The 27,808-nt window shown below is 30.7% G+C and overlaps 1 protein-coding gene across 1 annotated transcript; it reads left to right on the top strand.

The window, feature by feature from the left end:
* On the top strand, nt 1–26,952 carry slx1 (structure-specific endonuclease subunit SLX1). Its single transcript, XM_075363895.1, has 5 exons — nt 1–199; nt 8,168–8,384; nt 10,210–10,261; nt 14,236–14,418; nt 26,282–26,952. Exons 1-5 carry the CDS (start codon nt 190–192, stop codon nt 26,648–26,650), a joined length of 831 nt encoding a protein of 276 aa, XP_075220010.1. The 5' UTR covers nt 1–189; the 3' UTR covers nt 26,651–26,952.
* The last annotated feature ends 856 nt before the right edge of the window (nt 26,953–27,808 follow it).

Consider the following 27,808-nt stretch of genomic DNA (forward strand, 5'->3'; position numbering starts at 1 on the left):
GTCTGTTTATAAACTAATCAGGTTATGATTTTCTGTTCTCTGTTAACTGAGCTGCACGAGTAGTTTATTTTGAATTTGCCTTACTACTTTGAAACATTTCCTAGTGCTGTTAAAGAGGCTTGATACATTTTTGTAATTTAATACTGAATTTTTAAAATATTTTAATTGAATTGTTTTATAATTGTGTTCATGGATCTGGGTGAGTGTATATAACACTGAGTTTGTAATGAAATATGAGTACCAAATACTCATTGATGCTATGATTTTTGTAGCCTTCTGGAAAGTGGAATTAACTTATTGATCGTAGTTGATCCTTTAAAATCCTTAGTCGCAAACCTTTTATAATTGACTTGTTGAATTAATTTAAAGATAGATAGAAAGCAAATTCTGCTAGTGGTTTATAAAAAATTGCCTTCATTGTGTTGAAATAACAACTGTAGTCAAAACACACTAGGTATCATTAGACGTCTCCAGCAGTGGTTTTTACATTGATTTTTTTTATATCATTTGTAAATTTTCTATATCACTGATTCGAATAATTCTGCATTCCTTTCTGTTGTACATTATCTTTTAATTTAAAAATTTTTACTATGTCAGATATCTGTTCTCTAATTATTACCTGCAACTATCCCCAATGATTGTTTATTTATTTACTTTTTCTGTTAATAGTCTCTCCTGGTTCTAAGTTAGCCTGCACTGGAAGCCTGAAGTCCTCTAGAAGTCTTAGTGTCATCTTTTAAATATTGTTTTAATTGCTTGCAGCATTTCCCCTACTACATTGTTTATTCTGTTATATCTTCATTATTTGATTGTAATTTATTGTAATTTTTTACCATATTTTATGAATCTGATTTAGTTTTGTTATCTTATTCATTTTTTTTTTTTTATATTAATAAACTATCTCTGTTTTAGCATGTTTCAGTTATATTATTATTTAGTCTATGGTATTAAGATGCAGAATAATATGTATGGTGTAGTGTAAAGTATGTAACAGTAAATGTTGTACAGGATAACAAATTTGAAAGTTTGACAAAATACATTGATTCATGAGATAAATTATACTTATTGTCTGAGAAATGCCTGTCTTAAGGACTAATTTAATGCTAAATTTATTTATTTATTCAAGAGTTAATAATATGGCACCAAAGAACTTTTTTGAGTCTCCGTGATGCACCCTTTTTTCTGTTTAGCCTCCGGTAACTACCTTTCAGATAATTCTTATGAGGATGATATGTATGAGTGTAAGTGAAGTGTAGTCTTGTACATTCTCAGTTCGACCATTCCTGAGATGTGTGGTTAATTGAAACCCAACCACCAAAGAACACCAGTATCCACTATCTAGTATTCAAATCCGTGTAAAAATAACTGGCTTTACTAGGACTTGAACGCTGTAACTCTTGACTTCCAAATCAGCTGATTTGGGAAGACGCGTTTACCACTAGACCAACCCGGTGGATCTCCGTGATGCACCCTAACCTTGTATTTCTCCACTGTGTGAAGGCATATCAAATATTAGAGGAGAATTAAAACTGTCAGCTGTTATTTGTTGGACACTAGAAACAAACATGGATTTAAGGATTTTAATCGATTCCATGCCAAATATGGAATTTTATCATAAATGAGAAATTTGAAGCTGTTAATAAGCCCTGTCTTTAGTGTGCCTGTTTTGCATTGAGAACAGGGTTGATTGAGTGTTATGGGATAATTTCATTAAACCCAGTGATTATTGTTGTTAATAATTGAAATTCAAATTGCTGAAATGAAAATAAAAATGAAATACAAGTCATAATTCATAGGAATTCAATGTCTTCAGTCGTAAATGAAAATTTTAACAATACTTAGCTGTATTTAGTCTCATTTTCTCAAACCCATTAATTGTTTTGAAGTATACAAAATAATGGCTGATAAATATTCTATTGGGTTTAATGGTATAAATAATAAAATTCTAAAAGAAATTGCATGTTTGATTTCGGATAAATTAGCCTTTTTAATTAATCTATATTTGGAAAGGGTATTTTTCCTAGTGTTTTAAAGCAATCAGTTGTACTGATTCCAAAAAGGGGTAATCCTGAATTGATCACAAACTACAGACCAAATTACTCTTTTATCTACAATTTCAAAAGTACAAAAAAAAAAATAGTAAAAATAAGACTTACGAATTTTCTTGAATCAAATAGAATTTTAGTTAAAATCAGTAAGGCTTTTACAAAGGTTGTAGTTTGGAAAAGGCACCCATTAATCTATTCTCTGTTAAAAATAAAGGTATTAACAACAGTGAGAAAGTAGCAGAATGCAGAAGTGTTCTGCATTCTTAGATATGCAAAAGACTTTCACTGTAATATGGTGCAGTATTCAATTTTACTATATAAAATGAAAAAATGGGTATTAGAGGAATTGTTAATAAGTGGTTCTCGACATATTGGCAAAATAAAATTCAATCAGTTAGAGTTGGTAATGTACTAAGTGGACCAGGCAAAATCACATGGAAATCACGATGGAGTTCCACAAGGATCTGTGCTTGGCCCGTTCTCTTTATCATGTTTGTGAGCAATTTTTGTAATGGAAAATTTAGAAGTGATGTTGTCTTTGCAGATGATGTGGTTATCTGTTATTGATCAATTAGAATATAGTAATTATATATTAATATTGTCAGTGATCTCAGACACTGAAGGCCTTGGCTAATATTTAATAGAATTACTTTAAATGTTTAAAAAACAAATTTGTAGAATTTAGTTTAAGATCTAGGGGTAAAGTAAGTAATACTTTAAAATACCATAATGTAAATTTTATGGTTGGAAACTTGTATAACTGTGTATCTTTCATTAAGGTTAATATTATTAAATATCTTGGAATGACCTTAGATAGCCAATTGACATGGAAAAGTCATGTTTAGTATGTTAGAAATCTTATTGGTTTTCTTATAAGAAAGTTTTATTACTTAAAAAATATATATCCAAATTATATAATGAAATTAAAATGTTGTATTTTTTCCTTGTGCAATCCAGAATCAATTACACAATAACTTGTTTTGGAGGTACATATAAATCGGTTATTGAACCATTAATTGTAATCCAAAAATATATTGTGAGGTTAATTACTAATGAACCTTGGTTAAATTCATAGTTACCTATTTTTAGGAAATTAAAAATATTACCTGTAAGACAATTTCATATCTTTAGTTAATAGATAACTTTTATGTAAGAAGAGGATGTCTTGATAAAGACCATAATATTGTAGAGTCTGTAAAAATAGGAGAAAAATTATTGTTCCTTTTCCAAAAAGTGAATATTTCAAATGATTGTATGGCTCCTGAAATTTATGACTTATTATGTGATGATATCAGGGAAGCTAGAACTTATTCTGTGAGAAAAAGATCCATTTTGAAAAACTGGGATAAAAAAAAAATTGGGTTTGGTTTTTTCATTTTTTTGAGGTGGATGATCCAGAGCCTTTCTTCCTGTTTATTAACTAATTGTCTTGCTTATGAGGTTTGATTGGTTGGTGGCTTTATTTCAGGATTGCGTTATTTGAATGAGTTTTTGCATTATTTGTTTGATTGAGTTATTTGATGAATATACTCACATTAATTGGTCTGACCTTTTTGTTCAATATAAGTGATATACAACATATGATATTGATCGTGATATGATATTTATCTTTTATATTTGAATAGTTAATTGTTTGAATTTCATTACAATAATCAGGGTCGGTTTGTCAATTGATTGTAATTCTATATTTATTTAATGGCAGATGTGTTAAACGATAAGTTTATGGAGAATACCACTTGTTGCCTCCTTTTAAGTTGGGTTTTTTTTCTGAAGAGGTGGAGGAATCCCATTTATGGGTGCCAAAGCAGTGTCAGGCTCACTAACAAGTTTTGCAAGATGTTATTATGTGTGTATATATATACACCGGCGCACTACTGACTAAACCTCCAACCCTGGCAATCCGCCCCTTCCTGGAAACCATTAATAAAGTATTACTTCAGGAAGGGGGTGCTCTTGCACTCATTAAGTCATCAAAAGAATAACAACCATCATGCATGCATCAGAACAAATGCAGCACCAATTTCAGGGCAATGAACTCGAGAACACACAGACTGGTACAGACATCATGCACACTTACTACAACACACAAGCACTTGCTGTACACATACACATTGTAACAAACACAGCATCCCATTCAGAACATTGCATTGCACCAACTCACCAATGCGCACAACTGGCACACACTGCAGGTACACTTGCTACCACACACCTACTGACCACAATCAATTACACGCATCCACCCATAACACTTGCAGACAACACAGCTTACCTCAATCTCCATCACACTTACCTCAACTGCCAACAGGCATGCTACAGGGGGGGGGGCAGCACCGTCAGGCACAGGGGAGTGGAGTGTCTGTGGCCTCACTGCACCAAGGCGACCCCTGCATGCTCGCGGGGACCCCCAAGGCGCTCATCTGCAGACCTGTTCACTTCACATCCTCCGGCGCCTCCCTCTTGCACGAGTCTCTTTCCACCCTGAGATTTACCATCATTATCTTTGCGAATCTTGCTGCGGCTCTCCATGAATCCTCTGTGCTCAGCAAGATGTCTTGCAATTCCTCAGGTTGGAACATGTTTTCTTGACTGAGATTAGTTAATAACTCTGCTCGAGCTTCCTCATATCGAGGACATTGAAAGAATACATGATGTGCAGTTTTCTCGTCTCCACACACAGGACAGGTACAGGCGCTCTCATTACAGAACCTGTGGAGGTAGGCTCTAAAGCCGTCATGGCTTGCCAGCATCTGCCGAAAAACACCATTGTAGGCTGTATTCCACAGTGTTAGTCCGAGAACCGATCCCTGTGGCACCTATCTATTGACTCTCTGCTCCACGATACCAACCTCTACTTCGCACAGAAGCATACGACCAGTCAGGTAGGACTGAATAATTCTTCAGTTGCAAGTTCCTCCCCATGAGGGAAAATCTCATCTGTTGGGTACCTGACATCACATGCACCTTGCAGTGCTGGTGTTCTGTATCTGAAAGCTTTTTTAACTATCAGCTGATATGGCCTCCCCCATGGATGGAAGTCAACCTCTGTTATTAGCTGGTGCCAGCATGCTCTTTTAGAAACATTTATGAGTCTCATAAGCTCCCATCTTAGTTTCTTGTAGTGAGTCGTATATAAGGTTTTCAGTGATAGCAGGTGAGCTCGTATCGCCAGTCTCCTGGCTTTATGGCACTTCTGTCTTTTATTAGCAATGTTCTGCATCCACCAGTAGACAGGGGGGTGGCTCTTCCTATTGCACACCTTCGGGGGAGGATTCTTGTACAGGTCTTTGATAGATACCCAACCAAATATGAGGCTTTTTCATTCTCCGGCAACACCTCAAAAATCAAGTATGTCAGTAAGAGTGCTGGGATCCAGATCCCTGGTGCCTCAGCCTCAAAAACCAGGGCTCCTACCTCTCCTGGTACCCCCCAGTCAGCGATTGTCAGTATGATGGCTTGGTGGTCACTAGCCGAGTACTCCTCCAATACTCTCTTATCCTGGATCCGTAGTAATAAAGGTTAAATCAACAACTGAGCCAGTGGTCCCCCTTCTGAACATCTAGGCATCTCCGGTTTTGAGGCATACAAGATCCAACGTGCCGACAATCACACACAATATCCTTTCCCTGGCCATCCATGCTGGCCTTTTAAGTTAGTATTAAATTGATGTTTTATTTAAGAGAAATTACTCTTCTAATAAGCACCCAAAAATTCCATATTGTGAGCAGTATAAATATGCTGCTCTCTCTTATGATAATAATCTTAACAGAATTAGCAGCAGTATGTTTTACCTTGCAATAATTTTTGCAGAATATTCAGTTTAATTCTTTTGACTATTCTTTTACGTAAAATCGATGAGTAGGAAAATTAAAAAAAACAATATACGAGAAGGAGAAGACAAGGCTCCCCACTGCCCTGTATTATCCTGAACTCCTAAATTAACAAAATTTGAAGTTTTGAATTATTGAAAATATCTTTTTCAAAATAAAATATTTGTCTAAATAAAAATTGAAAATCATACCGGAAAAGAAGAGACTCGTGTCTCTTTGCTTCTTAAAGGGCTCATTCTTTCTAGCCCATGCCCCAAATAAGAGTGGAAATGTGATAATATTCCAACAAAATTATTCAAAATGCATTTTTGAATTCTTTTTCAAAAAAATGTGTTCTTCTGTAAGAAAGTAGTTGAGATACAGGATAGTGTCCAAAGATTTTAGGCTCCCCAGTGTAATAATTGAAGGCCTCTTTTTAGGGTCCTTAAATTATGAAAATCTGATGGCCTCGCATTTAGCGTACAATTAATAATTGAGAAAGTTAATAATTGTTAATATTTTCATTAATAAAATTACATTTTTGTGTATGTATTCTCATATCCATGCCTTTTTATTATATCTTATTAATGTCTAAAATTCTTATGCAAACAAATCCATTAGAATATCATTTTGCATCATTTCTGTTATTTAATTTTTTCTTATCACTAGACTGTGGGTACAATTGCAATAAAATTTGGATGGAAAGTTAATAAAGAACTATGACTGAAATATATTCTACCTGTCAGTATGAAATACTTATGGAAAGGAAATCCCCTGATCTGACAATTTTCAAATTATCCCTCCTTTACATAATCAGAATTTTAAAAGTTATTTTGTGTTTATTTGGTTTTATAAATTTTTTTCTGGTATTGTTATGTATGACTTCTACAAGTGATGATAATAAATGACCTCCTCCTGGGTGAAACCCAAGATGCAGGTAAAATCCTTGTCTGAAGCATACCAGTTATGCTCATACCATAATGCCTCACCAGTTATCGTAACCTTGAAGAAGAAGGGACCAATCAAACCACACACTGATAGACCACACCACACAGCAATCCCCCGGTAGATTCATTTCACATGAGTGTGAGGATTTTCAGGAGCCCATTAGACACAATTGTCATTCACAGTATCGTTAAGTCTGAATTTTTTTTGCCTTGTCAGTCCATACAAACGTCCCAGCAATTTCCTCATCCTCACTAACCATGTGCTGAAACCATTCATAGTACTCCATCCTTCGATCTGGGTCGTTCTCATTCATCATGTGTAGCAGTCTTAGAATGTACACTCTCCACTTAGCACTCTTCAGAAAGCATCTTGCACTTGACCGACTCACCCCACTTTCGTGCAGTCCCTGGTTCACTGATTTTTGTGGTGATCGGGTGAAATGTTGCAGCACTGGATGCCAGATGCTGTTCTTGGTCGGCTGGATCTGTCTTTGTTCCAAACTCTCTGCCACTGCCGTTGTACATCATAGTTGTTCTTGTATTTCCAGTACAGCCTTGTGTTCAACTTATTAAGGTGAAACAAATAATTTGTGTGAAATTTGATGAATGAACATGTATTTGTTAAAACAAATGTAGAAAATTAATACAAAAGCTCAGCCTGTTTCTATAAAAATGTTATTATAATTGTAAAATTGTAATTGTTTTTGATTTACTGTCAATAATTATAAGTTCCAGAAATTATGCAAATAAAAGTAAATTAAACTTTAATGAATCTTCTGATAATTTTATTCATTATTGAATTAATGAATAATACTAATATATCATTACTATAATCTATAAACATTACTACAATCACATTCTCTTATTACATCTTTAGCATGACCATCATGCTTACATAATTTACACTTATAACCAATTTCTTTGTAACTTTGTTACATATTGTGAAGTTATAAATGTTTAACTTTGTTAATGTTTTATAAAAACATTATTCAATAAATAATACCAATTTTTGGGGGGTAAATTTTAAAAAAAATCACAAAACAGCAGTTTTTTGTTAATGGGAAGAACAGCTTTTGTGCAAGAGCACATAACTCATGTTGAAGTACAGGGAATGGTATGGACTGTAACATATAAAGAGCCCAAATCTTTGCAAATATTCTTGCCATATTTATCTGATTTCAAATTCAACTACTTTGAAAATGTTTTAATTTTTTTTTCTAATTACTTATTTGATTTATTTAATTTTCTCCTCTTATGAAGGATAAGACAAGTATTAATTTGATATAAATTAATATTTCTGATTTCAGAATTCTTTCAGAGATCTAACTGCTGATCGTATGTTTCATTAAGTTTAATTTTTTTTTAGATGAAGCTCTTGGAGAAGTGGAAGAAGAAGATGATATAACTCTTTCTAAATATAAAAAAGGAAACTTTTTTGGAGTTTACATGTTACACTGTTTAAATCCTAAATACAAAGCCAAAGTCTATATTGGATTTACTACCAATCCAAAGAGGCGATTGATGCAGCATAACAAAGGGAAATGGGCTGGTGGTGCTAAAAAAACAAATTGTAAAGGCCCTTGGTAAGTTATGATTATTTTTTTAAGTTGTAAGTTGTACACTTTTTATATTAGCAGATCATTGATGTCACTACTGGTTGATGTCTACGATTTCTGTCATTATTTTACAGATACTTATCACACTTTTAAATTAGTTTTGAGAAAGTATAATATCAAGGAATGTATTGCATTCTTTGAAAAAGACTATACATTTCAGAGTATCTGTACATTTATTTTTCTTTGTGTTTTGTTTTTTCACAAAATCAACTGTTTGTATGGATTTGTGCTTTCAGTAGACAGAGTATCATTACAAACAACTAAACTAAACTAACAACTAAACAAACAACTTATAAACATAACTACCTAGGATTGTACAAATTATCCTGCAGTCACTGCTGTACATGTCACACCATATAATTTTCCCCTTTCTTGGCCATTAAGTGTAGAGACAAGTTTTATTTATTAAATAAAGCATGAGGAATATTATAGTACTTGTGACAAGTTAAAAAGTATTCATTCTAGGTACAAGAAAAACTAAAAAATTATCCAGACTTTAATTTAAAAAATTTATTTATACAAATGTAGGAGTTAAAACCATGTCAGTTTTCCACATACTTTCCTTGGTTTTTTATGCACTTGGTCCTGTAGTCCATAAGCATGTGTTTTCCTGCAAAGAAGAAGATTTTCTTTTGGCATAACCTTTGCATCAAACACACTTGGGTAGAAGTCAATCCATACACAAGTGTAGAATGCATTTTTCAACACCAATTTAGTGTGGTCTGGTTTACGATTGGACCATTCATTGTCACCGGACATCTAAACTTGAAATTCCCTAAGAACAGTTGTTGCTGCTATTAGATTTACCACTAGCATCAAGGTATCGCATGTACTTTCATCATGATGGTGCACCTCCCCACTTCTCACATGCTATATTGACATACTTAAATGAGCAATTTCTAGAGCGATGGATTGGCTGCAGTGGGCTACATTCCTGGCCACCAAGATCATCTCATCTAACACTGTTAGATTTTAGCATGTGGGGTTGGATGAAAAGCATTGTGTTCATGAGAAAAGTTCATACATGTGAAGAATTGGTTGCTCGTATTACAGATGCCGCCGTATAAATTAAGGAAAGTCATGTAGAATTGCAGAGAGCAATGCTACCAATCGAAAACATGCAGCCAAATATATTGAAGTAGAAGGACAGATTTTTGAAAATTTACTGTTAACTTTATTAAATGTATTAATTACATTTTTGTTTTTTCAACGTTGTATCAGTTGTATGTTAATTTCATTTTCTGTAGTTGATGACATTTAAAAGTTTTCATTTGGTGTTGTTAGTAATAAAATCAAATTTCTTGAACCTGTATTTTTGTTTTATTGGGCTATTTTACATCAATTTTATATGACTGTTTATATCGACGTGTTTCATTATTTTTGCTAGTAGAATGAGCTCAGAAAGTGTCAGTAACAGTATGTGAATTACTCTATATTAATGAAAATGTTTATCAGCGTTATGAAATGGGATTTAAAATTAAAAAGTCACTCTTTAAAACTTTCAAAGCAGTTGCTTTTTAGATTGTTTAAAAAAAAGATTTTCATTACTCTTTATTAATGAAAATGTTTATCAGCGTTATGAAATGGGATTTAAAATTAAAAAGTCACTCTTTAAAACTTTCAAAGCAGTTGCTTTTTAGATTGTTTAAAAAAAAAGATTTTCTCTTTTTTACAGTCATATATTACACTTCATATACTTATTTAACTAAGTTTGCCTAATTTATAATAATCTAATTAAAAAGTTTTAACTTTCATCTGTAATTAAATAAATAATAAGAGATTTTTTTTTCAGGGAGATGGTGGTTATAGTACATCAATTTCCAAACAAAATATCAGCACTGGCTGTAAGAACACTTTTTTATATTACTGTAACTACATCTATCTAAGTACGTGTGTATGTGTGCATGTGGGGGGCTATTTTAAACATCTTATCCATGATATCTTTACATTATTGAAATTATTTTTTATGCATATATTTTTTAAACAATCAAAGTACAAGGGCAGATCCAGAAATAAGGTTACCATCAATTTTACAAATAGACAGCATTGTTTATTCTCATAGAAATTTACATTGTTGGAAAGAAGAAACTTTGCTCTATTTTTCTACATAATCACCATCTTTTTCGATGCATTTTTGTAGACGGTGCTCCAATTTCTATATTCCAATGTCATAGAACTCTGCCGCCAACCCGTTGAGGAAGCGTTTCATATCTTCTTTGACTTCATCGTCGCTCCGGAAGCATTGGCCATTCAACTGTTCCTTTAACTTGGGAAACAAGTGATAATCACTAGGCGCGAGGTTCAAACTGTAACGTGGGTGGGGCATGACAGTCCACCCAAAGTGTGTCAAAAGTTCTTGTGTTTGAAGGGAGACGTGAGGTCGGGTGTTGTCTTGAAGCAGCGTTACACCGCCGGCAGTTCTGGATAGCTTGCCTGAGTTTTCTTGGTGTTGCACAATAACTGTCTGAGTTGATTGTTGTCCCAGATTCCATGAAATAGATCAGCAGTATTCTCTTACAATCCCAAAAAACTGCGACTGGTGACGCTGATTGACGCCACTGTTTGGATTTTTGTTTCGTTTCAGGAGTGAAATGAAACATCCACGTTTCATCTCTTGTAACAATGGAGTCCAACAATCCTTCCTTATCTTCTTGACACTCTTGAAGAAACTGGTGAGGACAGTCAAGGCGTTTCTCCTTGTGTTCTGATGTCAATAGCCGCGGTACCCATCGAGCACAGCACTTGTGATACCCCAATTTTTCAGTCAAAGCTCTTTCCAATGTACCGTAAGAACTCCCAGGAATCCGAGCAACAAGTTCACGGATGGTGATCCTCCTGTTTTGAAACACTTTGCGTTGGACCATCTCTATAACCGTTTTCGAAACTGACGATCTTCCACTCCATTCTTCATTGTGGACTTTATTTTCTATCATGCCACAATAATACTCGCTGTTGATTGTACGTTGATCTTGCAAAGAATTGCTATAAATTGGGCCTTTCTGGTTCTAAAACACTGTTGCCATCATTTTAGTGGTGGGTGTGTAGGTTTTGAACTTTTTCTTGGTGAACTAATTCTGATATTTCCATTGTTTATTCTAATATTTGGATTCTGGCTTAAAATAATGAATCTAAGTTTCATCACAAATTATTATGCAGTCAACAAAATAGCATTATTTTAAACCATTTTTTATGTTCTATACGATTGTGAATTTGGATGTCTGTGATTTTGATTCGAATGACCCAGAACTCATCTTAAATAAGTTTTATGATAATTCAGCTAATCATGGGTAATGATGAGCTGACTTTACATATTGAGTTCAAATTTCGGCAGTTTTTATATATCTGCTCTTTCAAACTATCATTAATGTGATTTTGCAAAGATCAGTCAAAACTTCCTGGTCTTTCACTATGATGAAAATTGCTGACATTTGTTTTAACTGGTTTAAACTGTTTCTAAAGTCGAGAGTTCCAGTGTTCAAGTCTTAGTAAAATTAGTTATATTTACACGGATTTGAATACTAGATCGTGGATACCGGTCTTCTTTGGTGATTGGGTTTCAATTAACCACACATCTCAGAAATGGTTGAAGTGAGACTGTGCAAGACTACACTTCATTTACACTCATACATATCATCCTCTGAAGTATTATCTGAACGGTAATTACCTGAGGCTAAACAGGAAAAAGAAAAGGTTTAAACTGTTTGATCCGCTTTTAAGAATTTGTATGATTAATACAATTTTACCATTCTGTTTTAATATCTGTGGGTGAATTTCAGCCAGTTTACACATTCAGAGAATAAAAATCTATCACAGCATGTCATTCTTTTATGATACATGTTTTAAATAGAGTCAGAATTTTGAAATAATCAATTGATGTAATAATAGAAATTCTTTCTGAACAGCTGGTATCTTTTATCAGTTCTCAGGGGTGCCATCTTGAACATCAGATAGTTTCAATTTATTGTTAAGTAGTTTTTATGCTGTATAGTCATTTGCTTCTGTAATTATTGAATGATGATCATATAATTATTCACAGGATAGCAAAATGATTCATTTCAAAATGAGATAATTCAGTCAATTTTTAAACAAAAAAATTTTTATATTATCTTGTTAAACAAAATTTAGTCTTTTGTATTAGTTAAGTTATTAAGTTAATCTTAGAATAAGTTTTTTGAAGAAAATATTGCCAAGATGCCTAACATCTCATTGTATGCATTCTCACAACCTTTCCTTAAAATCATTTCATTTAGTTCTGTATAGCATTTCCTTCACATCGTCCATAATTTCATTTATGGTAGTGAACTATAGTTCATTAAATATCAGAATTCTGTATTGTACACATTTATTGCATTGTGAGAAGCCTTTTACACAATAAACAATTAAAACATTTATAATTTATACATTATTTTGATGTACTACTTCTTTCAGCTATGCTTGTAAAGCAGATGTTACAATTTACAATTTCTAAACACATTAATCTGGTATGTAATGTTTAATTACAAATTATGTCGTGTGTTTTAGTTTTTTCAAACAGTATTATTAATCTGTAAGTAATATACTATGTTTTAGTTGTAATGTAATCTTGGACTCCTGCAGTGAGGATTGCTGTAAAATCCTTTACAGAAATCGGTAACAGTTTTGTAATTGCCCTACATGAATTTCAAGACAGTTAGAAAGAGAGGCTGTTTGGTGGAGTTCATATACTCTGCACATCACCCACCATTCTGAGTTATTTGGTCTATCTCTATACTAAACAAAGATTGTGTTAATAAACAACAACTACATGAACAAGAGTATAAAAATTAAGCTAGATTTTACCAGATATTTTATTTTAATTAACGAAAGCCAAAAATAGTTTAATAACGTAAGTTAATTTTCAGTTATCAGGATTTGTTAATGAACAAAACTTTTGTTACAGTCATTTTTCGTGAAAGACCAAATCACAGTGTGATACTCACTCTTTCTTTGGAATTACTGGATCTTACGTTTTTGAAGATGAAATGCTTCTGTTACCAGAGTGCTTTGTGTTTACATGTTGGATCCCGTTTTAGTTCCTGAATTTGCTTATCAACAAGTAAATAAGGAAACTTTTTTTAACAAGGTAGAACTATGAGCCATAACATGTTTTTAAGGCAGTTTTGCAGAACTTTTTCTTTAGTATATTATCTCGTATGTGGGAAAATCATATGGCTAGCCAAATTATCTAATCTCTGAGCTTACTTTCTTTTCTTCTTATTTATATAAAAACTCAAGTACATATGACACAAGCACCACACACAATTCAGGAGTTGAAAAGTCAGATTTAGCATGAAATTAATTGAATTCATATGAAAATAATGCAAAGAGTGTGGGTGAACTGTGCAACATACTTAACAAGTGGCTGTAGCAAAATGATCATATGAATGATAATGACGTAGTTTGAATGCTTTTATTTGCACATCTGGATTCAAATGTGGCTAGTGTGCAGCATCATGGAATAGAAGTAACAGCACCAGTTTTTATGGTAACAACTGGTACTTCACCGTGAGTTTCTTGGGATTGTTCTTGAATTTTTACTCTAAAGGCAAGACTGTTTCAAGTAGTAGAAATAATCATAAGTTAATCAGCATTTCCTGAGGATCTTCAATAAAGTAAGCTTATTCAACATTAGAGTGTTTGAATGAATATTAATAAATTCTACAATCTTAATTTTATTATGGTAACAATCTATGCATAAAAAATATTCATGACAAACTGCACAGATAAATATTTAGTTTTAATAGTGTTACTTTTTTTAAGGTAGTGTTAATTTGTTATTTGTAATTTTTTTCCTCTTTAGTTTGAATGGGCTTGGCAGCATCCAGAAAAGTCCAGGAGAATGCGAAATTTTGAACAAAGACGTTTTAGAGAGTCACAGTTCAATTACTATTGTCGGGCTCTTCAAGAACTGTTATCTGTTGGTCCATGGAACAAACTTCCTCTTGAAATGTCTTGGCTTAATGATGATTATATGAAAAACATAGTATGTCTTTTGGTATCACTTATTTAAGGAAATAATCAGTTCTGATCATAGTCATTTTCATAATAGTTTTAAATTGCAGATTGATTCAATTAACCAATTTTGATATTCATTTCATTGATTCACTCTGTAGTGATGTGTACCAAACATGTTACTCCATTGAAAAGTTGTCAGGTAAATTAAACATTGTAGAAAGATTCTCTATAATGAAGATTACATTATAATTAAGATTGCATTAGTTTTTAACAATTTGACTATTAAATTCGACTATCAATTTCAACTTTCAAGTTATTAATTTCAACTTTCAATTTGGTTATCAATTCGACTATTTTTCTTAATGTATGTTAGGCAATATCTCCGACATTAGTGAACCGAGTTTGATAATTTTTTTTCAATTGAAAGAGTATACTTTTAGAATGGTCCCATATAAATTTTAACCAAATTTGATATTAATCTTAAGAAAATACCAAAAAACTTAGACAGCTCAACACCCTTAGCCGCTAAGTGCATGCACCAGTACCATGTTGCTCTGTTCATGTATTTATTTTTTAATAAATGATCATTAATCATTATGATCAATATAATAATCAATATGATTATTAAATGATCATTTCTTGGCAACTTTCCTTTAAACGTTGCTGTATTATTTGAGCAGAATGTTTAGTAGACCTATCTGTATTTTAATTACATAATATATATTTATATATATATATATATATATATATATATATATATATATATATTAGGTACTAGATACCACTAAAAATTGTGAAATAAAAAATTTATAAAAAATAAAAATAAATACTGACTTCAAAAAATAATAGTTCTAAAAAGTTACAAATAATTATATTTTTATTTATTAACTAAAGTAAAAGTTTTTACCACAAATAACATTTTTGAAGTCGATGCTAACCTACACAAATATAAAGTTACATAAAATTAGTACTTCAACTGGCTGGTTAAATGGGTTAAATTGGTTGTTAAATGGGATTCTCACATGTAAAGTGGGGTCCCAAGAGCATATAAGAGAGAGTATCTCATGATCATACCTTATCTTGAGTTCGTTAAGGCATATATACTTGGTGATATTATATGTACCTAATCATCTGTATAAAGTATTCTTAAAAAGTTATTTTTTAAACTGTATAAATACCTTTTTAACTGTATTTAACCTATTTAACAGTAAATTTTTAACTGTATAAATACCTTTATACAGTTAAGAATAACTGTATAAAGTTATTCTTAAAGTATAATATTTTTATATGTCGCATTTTATTGTTGTATTATATTTTTTAAATCTCAATTTATTGTAGTAAAATGTCTGTTACCAACTTGGCATTGTTTGAAGTAGGATTTGTATTTTATAGATCGTAGGTTTTTTGTTTAACTTGTTTTGTGTGGCACCGACTTCAAAAATAGTTATTTGTTGTAAATACTTTTACTTCAGTTAATAAATAAAAATATAATTATGTGTACCTTTTTAGTACTATTATTTTTTGAATTTGGTTTTTATTTTTATTGTTTATAAATTATTTTATCTGCTATCATATGATCAGCTGTTATTAAAATAAAAATTCTATATGCTATAGAATCAAGAGGTTAATTTAATCATTTATTGCTGTTTACATTTTTATAAAATTACCAACCTAATAAATTAATATTGAGGTACTGTAATCTAAGTTTATGATGGAAGATAATTTTAAGAAGGAAAAAAGAACCAAAAGCTTTAATCAAGAGGAATTCAACTTGCTCTGATTTGATTAAAAAGTAGAAAGAAAGTAAAAGGTTTGATGAACGAGGAAAAAAGAAAAGTGTACGGAGTACTTAAAGTTTTCTGAAGAAGAAAATATATTTCATTATAAAGATTAGTCTTCACCTATTCATGGGCTTTATAAAAATGATTCAGAATCAGAATTGTAGCTTAGCAAATTACTTGATTTCAGAACGTTTTTAGAAAAGCAATTAAGTATTTCAGAGTATCTTTTTAAATTAGTTTTTGTAAGAGATTTGTTTTAAAGAAATGTGTTTTTTTGAAGTTTTTATTTTTAGAAATAGAAATACACATTGCTTGACGCACCTGTTTTTACTTTTGCTATAAAGGTTTTTTTGGGAGATTTCAGTCATTTTTCTGAAGTCATGAATATGAATAATTTATCTTTTTCAAAGTAGTAAGAACATAATATGATAAATATATTGTAAAATCTTCATGAAGTATTTTATTACTAAAATAAGCAAAAATATACAAATTTTCAGTATCATAATAGATTCACACCAAGTGGGCTATTCCCTCCCCCTCCCCCCACAGTAAATGAAGGAAAGCAATACAGAATTTAGAATTTTTACCTTCAGGTATTCATGGTCTAGTGAAAACTGTATTTCCTGGTTTAAACTTTACATTTGATTGAACCATCAATAAATCTTGAAAATAATCTTTGGAAGTGTTTTTAAGGCAGTAGTTATTATGATATCTCAAAACTCTTTACGTAAACCAAATGTATTCATCTTTCACAAAAATCTCTTTGTAAGTACTTTGAAAGTATTCGAATAAATAACAAACTATCATATTAAGAGTAAAACTTCCATTCTTCAAAAAGTACATTATTTTATTTCTATAAAATTGAGGTTAAAATTAAATGATTTTTGAGATTTGTTTAACATAATATTAAAAAAAATACAGTAGGGCCTCCCTTAACAAAAGTCTCTTTTAACTGGCCTGCATGGTTGAGTCGTGTCTCAGCCTTTTATTTGGCAGTTGGGGGTTCGAATCCTGCTTAGGCATGGCTTTTCACTATGTTACAAATCATTCATTGAATTTTTAAATAGTCTCGGATACAAAAAGTAAAAAAAAAGGTACAAAAGAGAGAAAGAATTAAATTTAAAAAAAAAATTAACCAAGATGCTTTTTACTCAGTATAAATTTTATTACAGCCTATTACTGAGGATTATTCATTGTACGCAATTACTATTGCATAGTAACTACATGCATGGCAGTAAAGCAGAACAATAAATTCTCTTTAGTTTCTGTTACCTACTATATGTGTAAAGATTGGCCTATATTTTGTGAGTGTGTATTTTCTGTCCTGTATAGTACAGTGTAGTAGCTGTAGTATGTTGTATCGTTCACCTGTATGTACTGTATTGTGGTTATTGTTATAATGGCTATTTGTAGCAAAGTTGTTATGAATAAAAAATGTAAACAGATGGTAGTGTCAATGGACAAAAAATTAGAAGCAATTTAAAGATTAAATGCTGGAGAATTGATTAAAAAAATTGCTTACGAGTTTGGTGTCGGAGAAACAACTGTCAGCAATTGGAAACAGAACAAAAATGAAATTAAGGAGTACTCTTTAAAAAGTTCATGAAAAGTTTTAAAATAATCTATGCTGAAGAAGCTTGCCCAGGATGCTTTAGATGATACAGTTTCCTTGTCATTTAGGCATAAAAACTTAAGGTCTCTTTTAACCGCGAATCCTTTATCTGAGCTGGCAACTTTTCCAATTACCTTGGAAGGGGGAATTACCTTAGAGAGGCCCAACTATATACAGACAATATCATTCATATTAGTTGCATAAAAACTAAAATAATATTAAAATCATTGGCTAAAAATATTTTTAAAAATGGAGAACTGAAACTTATCATGAGTCATGAATAATAATATTTTAATTTGGTAAGTTTTTGTAAAATTATTTATCACTACCTGATTATTGATTAGATTGCACTTTACATGGAAAAAAATTTTAAATGTCTGAAAAAAAAGGTACAAAAGAGAGAAAGAATTAAATTAAATTAAATTTCACGGTTTTATGAATTTAGAACTGTAAATTGATATATAATGAAAAATAAATTTCAGCCAAACTCTAAACTTAAGTTTAATGTAGGTGGCGTGTTTATAGCTTGATGAATGGAACATGACTGTGTTTTTTACATTTAATTCTTAGCTGTTTTTAAAAACTACTATTTTCACCAACCATAAGTTACAATTTTTTTACATTTTTTTTTATAAGGTGTAAAAATTACCATACTCCTTGATTTTTTATTTGTTCTTTATTAAACTATGAAAGTGGTTAATAAATTATTTACTCTTGCCTGAGAGTATTTTCTGATCTTGCTGGATGTACATTACATTCTTGTTAAATATTATCTGTTGCATTAATTGCAGTTAGCTCTTCATCTGTGGTTGACTGGAAATTGTTGCTTTCTATACAGGGAATGTTATTTAATGCTGCAGATGCTATGATTATGCTCTTTCAGGATTTTATCTTATTCCTGTAGCTAAAACTGGAAATCTCCATCAACACACTCCCTAGCTTCTTTCAACGTGGTTTCTTGTTCTCGTAAGAAACACTTGAAAAAGTTTATTTTCTGCAGTCACACACTGTTACTGGTGTTATAAGAAATCTAATTAAAGAATAACACTGCCTTCTGCCAGTACAGGTATTTTGTACTTAGCTGCTTTAAATTCCTTAATTTTTCATGAATTAAAAAAATGAGGAGTTGTGAGTTGAGTCAGGTGATCAATAAATTTGAATCACTCACAGTATGTACATTTAACGAAAAAAAATCTCTTACATTTTTTAAATGTTTTAAATTAGTTTAATCCCCATTTCTCTTTTAATCTCCAAATCTTTTTTGTGATCTAAATGGCTTAATCTTCACCAGGTGTATTTTTGTGTGATTGCAAGCAACGGCTCCAATACAATTCTGTAAGCGAGTCCTTACTGTATTTTATCTTTATGTACTTTATCTTATGAGAGACTGCCAGCAATTTTAAACAGTTTTAAGGAAGATGTGCAATTACTGTACTAACTTTTATTATTACTTAACTTGTGTTAAATATACGAGGTGTGTGAGAAAAGTAATGAGACTGACTTTTTACTTACCAAAGCTTTTATTCTTTTCAAACAATAATATTATCCCCTTCAAAGTAGTTTCCTTGGGCAGTTATACACGGTTACCAGTCTCATTACTTTTCTTGCACACCTCTTATGTATACCACTGTTAGCTCCAATATTTGAAGGGAATGGGGAAATAAGCTGCTAACCCACACTTTTATGAAAATGGAGTTTTTAACTTTTCTGAATTTTCTAATTTTATACTATAATTTAAAAAAAAAAAGCTATGTTGCTGCCACTGTTGTAAATCATGTGATAATTGTACGTTCCACTCAGTATATGTTTCCTTTACTTGGAGGAAGAAGCTGCTAACTTACATCAAGGTGGCTGCCAACAATACTCATCTGAATGCTCTTAGAGAAAACAGTTTATGTTTAAATGACATTGAACATGATTAGCCTGTGATGATATTGACTTGATCCAGATTATCTCTCTGAATCATCTATGAAAGAAAATCAATCAGAGGTTAGTAAAATTGTTTAATTTGTATTAATATTAGGCTGCTATGTGTTAAACTCTTCTTTCATCAAACTTCAATTTTTTTGTTAGTTACATTAATATCAAGTAATATTAACCTAGTTTGTTATTTTTTCTCATTTATTTATTTACTGTTTTTTTTTTAAATTTTATTTATGATTTGTGATTAAAATGAACAGTAAAATTTTAAACTGATCAATATTTAATTCAATTTATTTCTTATAGCTGGGTAATCCATTTAATTTTTGTTCCAGATAGATTCAAACATTTCACAACCTGTGGACATAACTCTTATTAAATCTGGTTTGAGCAGAAAAAGAAAAATTTATGCTGATTTATGGCAAAAAGTTAAATAAAAAAATCACAGAAATAAAGGGCAGGAGTATATCTCATCTAAAAAGAAAACAGTTCCTAGAAGATAAGTTGGTAAGCCATGTTCTTGCCCTCTTTAACTGCTGTAATAAGCGATGTAATGAAACTGGGCATACTTTTAATTCATTTTGGGATTTGGGAGATTATTTAGCATAAAGTACATACCTATTACAATGTATGAAAGTGGATACTAAGAAACATTGTTATAAAAATGTTGAAGGATCAAGCAGAGATTTTACTTTTTCATTTTTTATAGAAATTAATAGTGTTGAAATAAAAATTTTTAAAGTGATGCTGTATATGGGCTACAGAACTCATGTAAATGGATTCAGCTTCTTCAAACCCAAATTAAAAATGGAAATAGTGTTTGCTAAACCTGATGGTAGGGGCAAACACCAAAATTGCCCCATGCCTACTCAAAAGAAATTATACATTCAGCTAAGAAGTTTATAGATTCCATTCCAAAATATTTGTCGTTACAGTAGAAACTAAAATCCTAATACATAGTATCTAGACTGTGATCTCACTATAAATTCATTATTCTCAGGAAAATATATTCCTTGGTGAAATTTACAGACAGTTAAATCACTAAGTGCGGATAGGTTTTATTAATTGTTCTGTGAAGAATACTGCATTGGGTTTAAAATACCTAAATCTGATATCTTTTCATTTTTTGACTCTTACAATTAAAATTGTTGATGTGAAATTGGAAGGTCGTACAGATCAGGTCACTGATCTAGAAATAACTAAGTCCATTCACTTGAGCAAAGCAGAAGCTGCACATGAAAAGTTAAAGATTTTGATGGAGATGGCTAAATATCAGCCAGAAAAGTATCATGTAATAACTAGATTTGCAACAAGCTCTTCCAACACCATAACTTTCAGTCGGTCAGCATTTTATAAAAGGAAGTTATGGAAAACTGTAGAATACGTGATTGTAGAAGAGATGTGGGACATGTTTAGTTGGAAATTACCAGAAGACATGGATCATGTAAAATAAGTTCATGTTTGCTGAAATATTTAACACTAAGTGCAATTAAAGTAGATGAACTTCATTTAATAAATGGCAACTGTAAAGGTCAAAACAAAAACTGGACTTTAATTTCAATTTATGTGTTCCTTGTTCAAATAGGTATCTGTAAATCTGTGTCATAATTTTCTGGTAGTGGTGCATACTCAACTTCCCTGTGATTGAGACTTAGACCGAATTGGATTCCATTTGTGAAAGCATTTTCCACAAGTGTACAGTACTGATGATTGGTTAAAATGCAGTTTACGGTTAAATAAAAAGAAGAGATTTCAAGTTACAAAAATGAAACTTCAAACATTTTAACATGCTCATGTCAAACATCCTAAAGAAAAATAAAACACATGACAAAGAACCATTAAGGTTTTCTGATGCAGCTGTATTCAAAATTTCAGCAAGTGATCCGCTTTTGGAGTTTGTTTTAGTTACAATCATGACCTACTTGTGTATAAATCTGTTGGTATTAAAAAAAAGCATCAACCTGCATTACTGACAGCAATAAGTTAGTTATTACCTGATATGTATTCCAAGCCAGTAAAAATTGACAGAAAAACATGCTGGTATTCTTTCTCTTCTGAACTGGATTTCCCCAGTGTTTCTTATCAAGGATTTTACAAGAATATTGAATGTACAGAAAATGATGAAGACAGTCAACCACAAATTATTGATGGACAATTCTGATAGTGATAATGCATAAACAATATAATGTATTAATAACTTTTTTATGTTAGTTTCTGTGGGGTTGTATGTAATAATTTTTCTTGTTTGTTTGTTCAGTATTATCATTAAATTAATTTAAAAGTGAACCATGTTTTTATTTTCAACCCATCATAATATGTCAAATATTGAGGGAAATAAGGTGCTAACCCATATGGTAAATTATATGGCAGTTAATTTAGTATGTATGTGACTGATAAATAATTTTTTCTTTAAATTTCAATCATAATATAAAAAATGATTTGTAGAAATGCTAAGATATAAAGAAAATTGCTTGAAATTTAATATTCTTTGTACATTTTTTAAAACTTAGAATTGATTTTCTCAAAATCAGTTAGGTGTGGGTTAGCACCTTATTTTCCCAAGCCCTTCATTTATCAAAAAACTTACAGAAGCATAATATCTGAGAGTTATATGGAACATAAGCTCTTGTGAAAGAGCATGATTTTTGCTTTTCATATTTTGATATTTGTTTTTAATTTAAAATATAATTTTCTGTACTTTTATTGTTTTAAATCTGTCATCATGGTCTAATGATAACATCAAATTCATTATTCTCAGTTTCATAATATATCTAAATGAATTCTACCATAATAATTAAGAATTTGCTTACAAAAAAAAAAGAATTTATTTACTTCAAGTACTCACTTTACTTAATATAGTTGCTTTTTAAAAAATAATATCTATGAAAATTAATTATCAATAAAACAGTCTATAAATAAACCATGCTGTGTGCAAAACAATCATTTCAGAAAATTAGGTTCTGATTTTAGTATTTCAGATTAATTTTAATAGGATTTAAACCAGCCTCACCAAGAGTGTAACTTTAATGAAATTTAAAGTTAGTTTAAACCATAATTAATTTTGGAAAATATGATTTAATATATAATAGTTACCTTATATAATGCAGCTTGGTTATTTAACTAAGAAAAAGCAGAAATTGAATAGTTAAATTCACAGATGAGGCATGAAACTAAAGAAAAGAAAAGGTTAAGCTGCAAACAGCTATTATTTATGTTTAACATGCATATCATTATGCACATATTATTATGTATGTCATTTAACATATTGATATTATTATAATGAGTTACAGATGGAGAATATCAGTTAATATTGTTTAAACAATCTATCTTTTAATTGTACTTTAAACTGAGATGGAGAAAGTGGCGCTAAGAATTTTACTGCACAATTTTGTAAGCCACCAATCATTGAGTTAATGAATGTTGATGAATATCCATCTAATTTTTTAATCTGAAATAAACTGACTCATTTGTTATACAAATTTCAGCACATTTTTTTCAGTTCATTCTCTCATATATAAATAATTTATTAAAAATGTTTTGTGATGGTACAAAAAAAGTAGAAAAGTTGTTTTAAAAATGTTTCTCTAACTTTTAACTACTCCTGAGAGTTATACCTCTAAATTTATTTCATCTGATCTAGAGTTAGGTTTTCAGAGTATGCAAAATTAAGGGGCTCTATAATTTTTCAATTTTACACAGCTTACATTTAATGTTTACTCATGAACCAAATTAAGTCAAGCTTAATCATAAAGTTTATTTATTCAGATATTTATAAGGTGCCTTTTTTTAGAATAGTCCTTGTTCACACTGCTTGGAAGTATAAAATTAAGCACATTAAATATTAGCTGCCTGCAGCTTACTTCCTTTAGTATCATGACTTCATCTGTAAATTGTGTTAACTTTTCAACTCTTGATTTTTTTATTTGAATAATTAAATGTTGCCAAGTTTTAAGATCTAAGGTGAATGCCATATTGGTTATTACATTAATCCTTTTCCAAAAAATTAGTAGTGGTGTTAAATGCATGGGACTATGTATGTCAAGAGTAGGAGCTGTATAACATTTTTTTGAAGGTCTAATATTTTCTGTTTATGCTGTAATGTTCAGCCTTACTGATTTTTAATATCATATTATTAAAAAACAAATGAAAATAAATCTATTCTGGGCAAAAATGTAATTTTCATGACTCCCTTGTACTTAGAACAAAATTTGTGTTTTTCAAGTGAGTACTGATTTTTTTTTAATTTCTCTGCTATTAAGTTTCTAGATTGAAGTAGAACATTTAAGACTCTTCCTATGTCAAAGTACTGTGAAAAGATTTTTATGATTCATGTTCATGTTCAAGTGTTTATCTTTGCAAACTATTTTAGAACTAGTGATGATTTAAGGAGAATTTGCAGATAAGACATGATACTTCACTTATACTAGACTGAGTGCTGCCATTAAGATATTCAATTATCTGGCTAAAGCATGAGTTCCTTTACCCAGGGAATTGTCTGACTTGTACAAGAAGTGTTTGATATGTCTATAAAAATAAAGAAAACACAATTTTTTGGAAAATTTTTAAATTTACCAATTTAAAAACTTGAACATTATTTCCTGTCAAGTCTATGCATGGTCAAATGATGCTCAAGTTTTTCAAATCCATCCTTGTAGTATTATTATCTAAGTCAGCAATTATTTTGTGTAAATCATAATTTCAATAAACTTTTACAGCAAGCCGCTTCATATTTGGAAACAGGTAATAGTCCAAAAGTGCTAATCCTGAAAAGTAAAGATGCAGAAAAATTTTGCAGCATAATTCAAACAATTGTGTTATTACAGTTACAAGAGGAGTGAGTTGGTACATACTTTTTGCTGAAAAAGAAGGTTAATTTTCATTTACCCTTCTCCAGAAAACCAATGAAGATTGTGGCACAAGATCCCAAAAGACAGTGGCCATTTCTGTTGATGGAGTGGTCTTCTTTGGAGCAACTTAGTCAATTAAAACTCACTTTTAATTATTCCTTGGTTCCAGATTTTTTACTAATTTATGTAAGTTTATCAGCTGTTATGAAACTATGAAAAAGTTATTTTCAATTAGATTGAAACAATTCCAAACTGCGCTTAAAAATGTTTACTAATTCAAGCTTTTGATTAATTGTGGCATCCATCTTGCAGACAGCAAGACAAGATATATTTTTAAATATATTTTTGTGTATCTAAATATTCATCTAAAATATGATGTATCCATTTATTTGAGATGCCTATTGTCTTAACATTCCCATACACTTTCATTTTTCTATCCTTCATCCATCATAGCTTGGATTTTTCAAGTATTTTCTTTGTAATATTAACAGATTGTCTGCACTTTTCAGCATTATTTTTCTCACAAGATCACTCTGAAAATAACCAAAATACTTGCAATATGTTCTAATCAATGCAGCTAATTATTAATTAAAATGCAGCTCCTTATTATTTAACCAGTTTGATTTTAGTTTCCTGTGTTGTTCTGGCTTTTAAAAAATGTTTAATTACTACATGAAAATTTCTTTTGTTCATTTTTCACAAATCACAGTACTTATCGACTCAAATGGTTGCTAACAGTGGAATTTTGAATGTAACTGACTGAAACTTGTATGCTAATAGAAGAGAAGCAGGAAACTAAGAATGATCTTGACATGCTACAAGTGTCACCTTTCAACTTTGCACAAACTTATCAAATACTCCTTGCATGGTGGTTAAATATGAAATATGTAAACATACATAATCACACATGTTATTGTAATTAATATTTTTTATGTGCAGTGGAAATTGTATTTTGCTACTTATCTTTGACCATTCTCATAACCTCCTGGAATTGTTTGTTCTAAGAGTACTCACTAACTTGCAATTTATCCCCTTCACCAAATATGTCTTGGAGCAACTTAGTGTTAATTTCACAGATAATGACTAGTTAATTGTTGCTTTTTATTTGCTTCTGTTTCATGGAATGCATGAAAAATTGACAAATATGTTGAAGCAGCTTGTTTATAATGAAACTGATATTCAAGTATTATGTAATAATAGGGGGAAGGTAGTTTATGCTACCTATTTTTTTTGAAAAGGGGAGGTGCCATTTAATTGGTAATGTAAGCTACAAAAGCCCCCAACTCAATGTAGAAAATGTATTGTTAATAATATTTGATTCATTTTATTTTCACAAATGTTACATTCGTTTCTGGTATATTCCAGGTGTGTTTCATTGACATTTGGTTGCTGGACTATTGAGAATTCTAGGAAAAATTCAGTGATATTTTCATTGAATTTTTAATTAATTATAATTAATATTGTATTTGTAATGTAAATTCATGAGATTATAATAACAGAATATTAAATAATACTAATGGGTGATTTTATTTTATACTAAGATTAAAAAAAAAACTTAAGCATTTCTTGATTTGCCCCAAACATAAACATTTCATTTTTTCTGCACAACCTCAAGTTTCCATGTTTAATTTAATTTTTCTCACCATTTCTCATCTTTATTATTTAGTTTAGTATAAGGTAATCATTTATGTTCATTCTGTTATATACTTATACAAAATTCTGTGTTTTCAGATAGATCGTGTTCCTAAACACATGCCATGGCAAGTAAACACAGCAACATTTTCTTTGAATCTTAGTGGTAAAACCTACAAAAACTATGAAAAGATAAATACAAAAAGAGGACAAGTCTTTATCTCAGAACAATATATTATGTGCCCATTATGTATGAATATTATAATACGTAATGAGAAGATGCTTTGTATCAATAAAAAGTGTGAGCAAGTTTTTCATATTACCTGTCTAGCAGAATGTTTCTCTGAAGAGGGTTCACTTTTACCTGTTGAAGGAACATGCCCCAATTGTAAAGAAAAAATGTTATGGGGTGATCTAGTTCGTAACAGAGAAAATTTACTTAAACAATTTTTGCCAGAAATTATGTGATGTGCTTTCAAATGTTGTTGCTTAGTGTATCAATTTACAAATATCATGAGAGCACTCCTTTTGCTGATTGTACAAAGACTTGTCTCGTCTGAAATGATGATGCTGTACATTAGCATAAGTGGAAACACTAACTTTGGATTCCTACTACAACAGGATTCTATGTGTCCAATAAAAGGAGTGTTGGATTTTCTTTAGCTGTTTGTTATTTGCTATAATGATTTATCATTATTCAAAAATGTTTATTTTTACATTTTTATGTGTGAATAAAGTAATTGTAATAAGTTTTTGCATTTTTAGAAGGATTTTGTGGATGAAAGTTTATTTTAAGGCATGTTCTTGTCCCTTTCACTTTTTTCAAAATCAATTACTTATCCTACGAATCAGTCTATCCTTACATACCAAGCTACTATTCTTATTTAAACTGCTCTTAATTCTTTCTTCCATTCTTTTATTAAATATATTATTTTTTACGTTTTTATTACTTCTTGTAAATTCAAATGTCTGTTGATGTAGTTAACCACATCATGTTAAATACACTATAATGTTTAGTGGGTTTTGAGGCTTTACATTACATCCATATTTTCTAAGCTATAAATTAAATTCAAGATTATTTAAAGAATTTGAATTGGTATTATAATTAAACTTTTGAGGAGTTTATTTTTTTTTTAAATGTGATTTTTAGGAGTGGAAGTAAATTAGTTAATTATGAAAGGTGATAACAAACTTGAATATATCCGAAATTAAGATAGAGATTGGAAGAACATCAAATTCATGTTTAACTCTTCTAAAAAAAAAAAAAACCGAAAAGACTGTTAAAGTCATAATGAGTGTTGTCTAAAATGGTTTCATTAGTATAAATAAAATACTTTTATCACTTAAATGTTAAGTTTTATTTGGAGTTACTAGATCTATAACGTTACTTAAGGATTACAAGTTTTGGGATTTAAGGTATATGATATGATAACTTGGAAAGCATTCAAAGAATTTTTGTCTTCTTAAAAAAGACCTAAATGATTTATTTATAAACCAATAGAATCTGCTTTTTTGTGTTCATTTAAACTGCTCTTTGATTATATTTTAATTTGCTTGAAAATCATCTAAGTCAAGGTATTAGAAATTTGTATTTAGAAAGAGTGAATAAATCATGGTATCACTTTT

The sequence above is a fragment of the Lycorma delicatula genome, chromosome 1 (genome assembly GCF_047948215.1).
Source record: "Lycorma delicatula isolate Av1 chromosome 1, ASM4794821v1, whole genome shotgun sequence".
NCBI lineage: Eukaryota > Metazoa > Arthropoda > Insecta > Hemiptera > Fulgoridae > Lycorma > Lycorma delicatula.

Coding starts and splice junctions, on each gene's coding strand:
- slx1 (XM_075363895.1), top strand. Junction 8,385..10,209: donor ACAAATTGTAAAGGCCCTTG/GTAAGTTATGAT, acceptor TTTTTTTTTCAG/GGAGATGGTGGTTATAGTAC. Junction 10,262..14,235: donor ACAAAATATCAGCACTGGCT/GTAAGAACACTT, acceptor TTTCCTCTTTAG/TTTGAATGGGCTTGGCAGCA.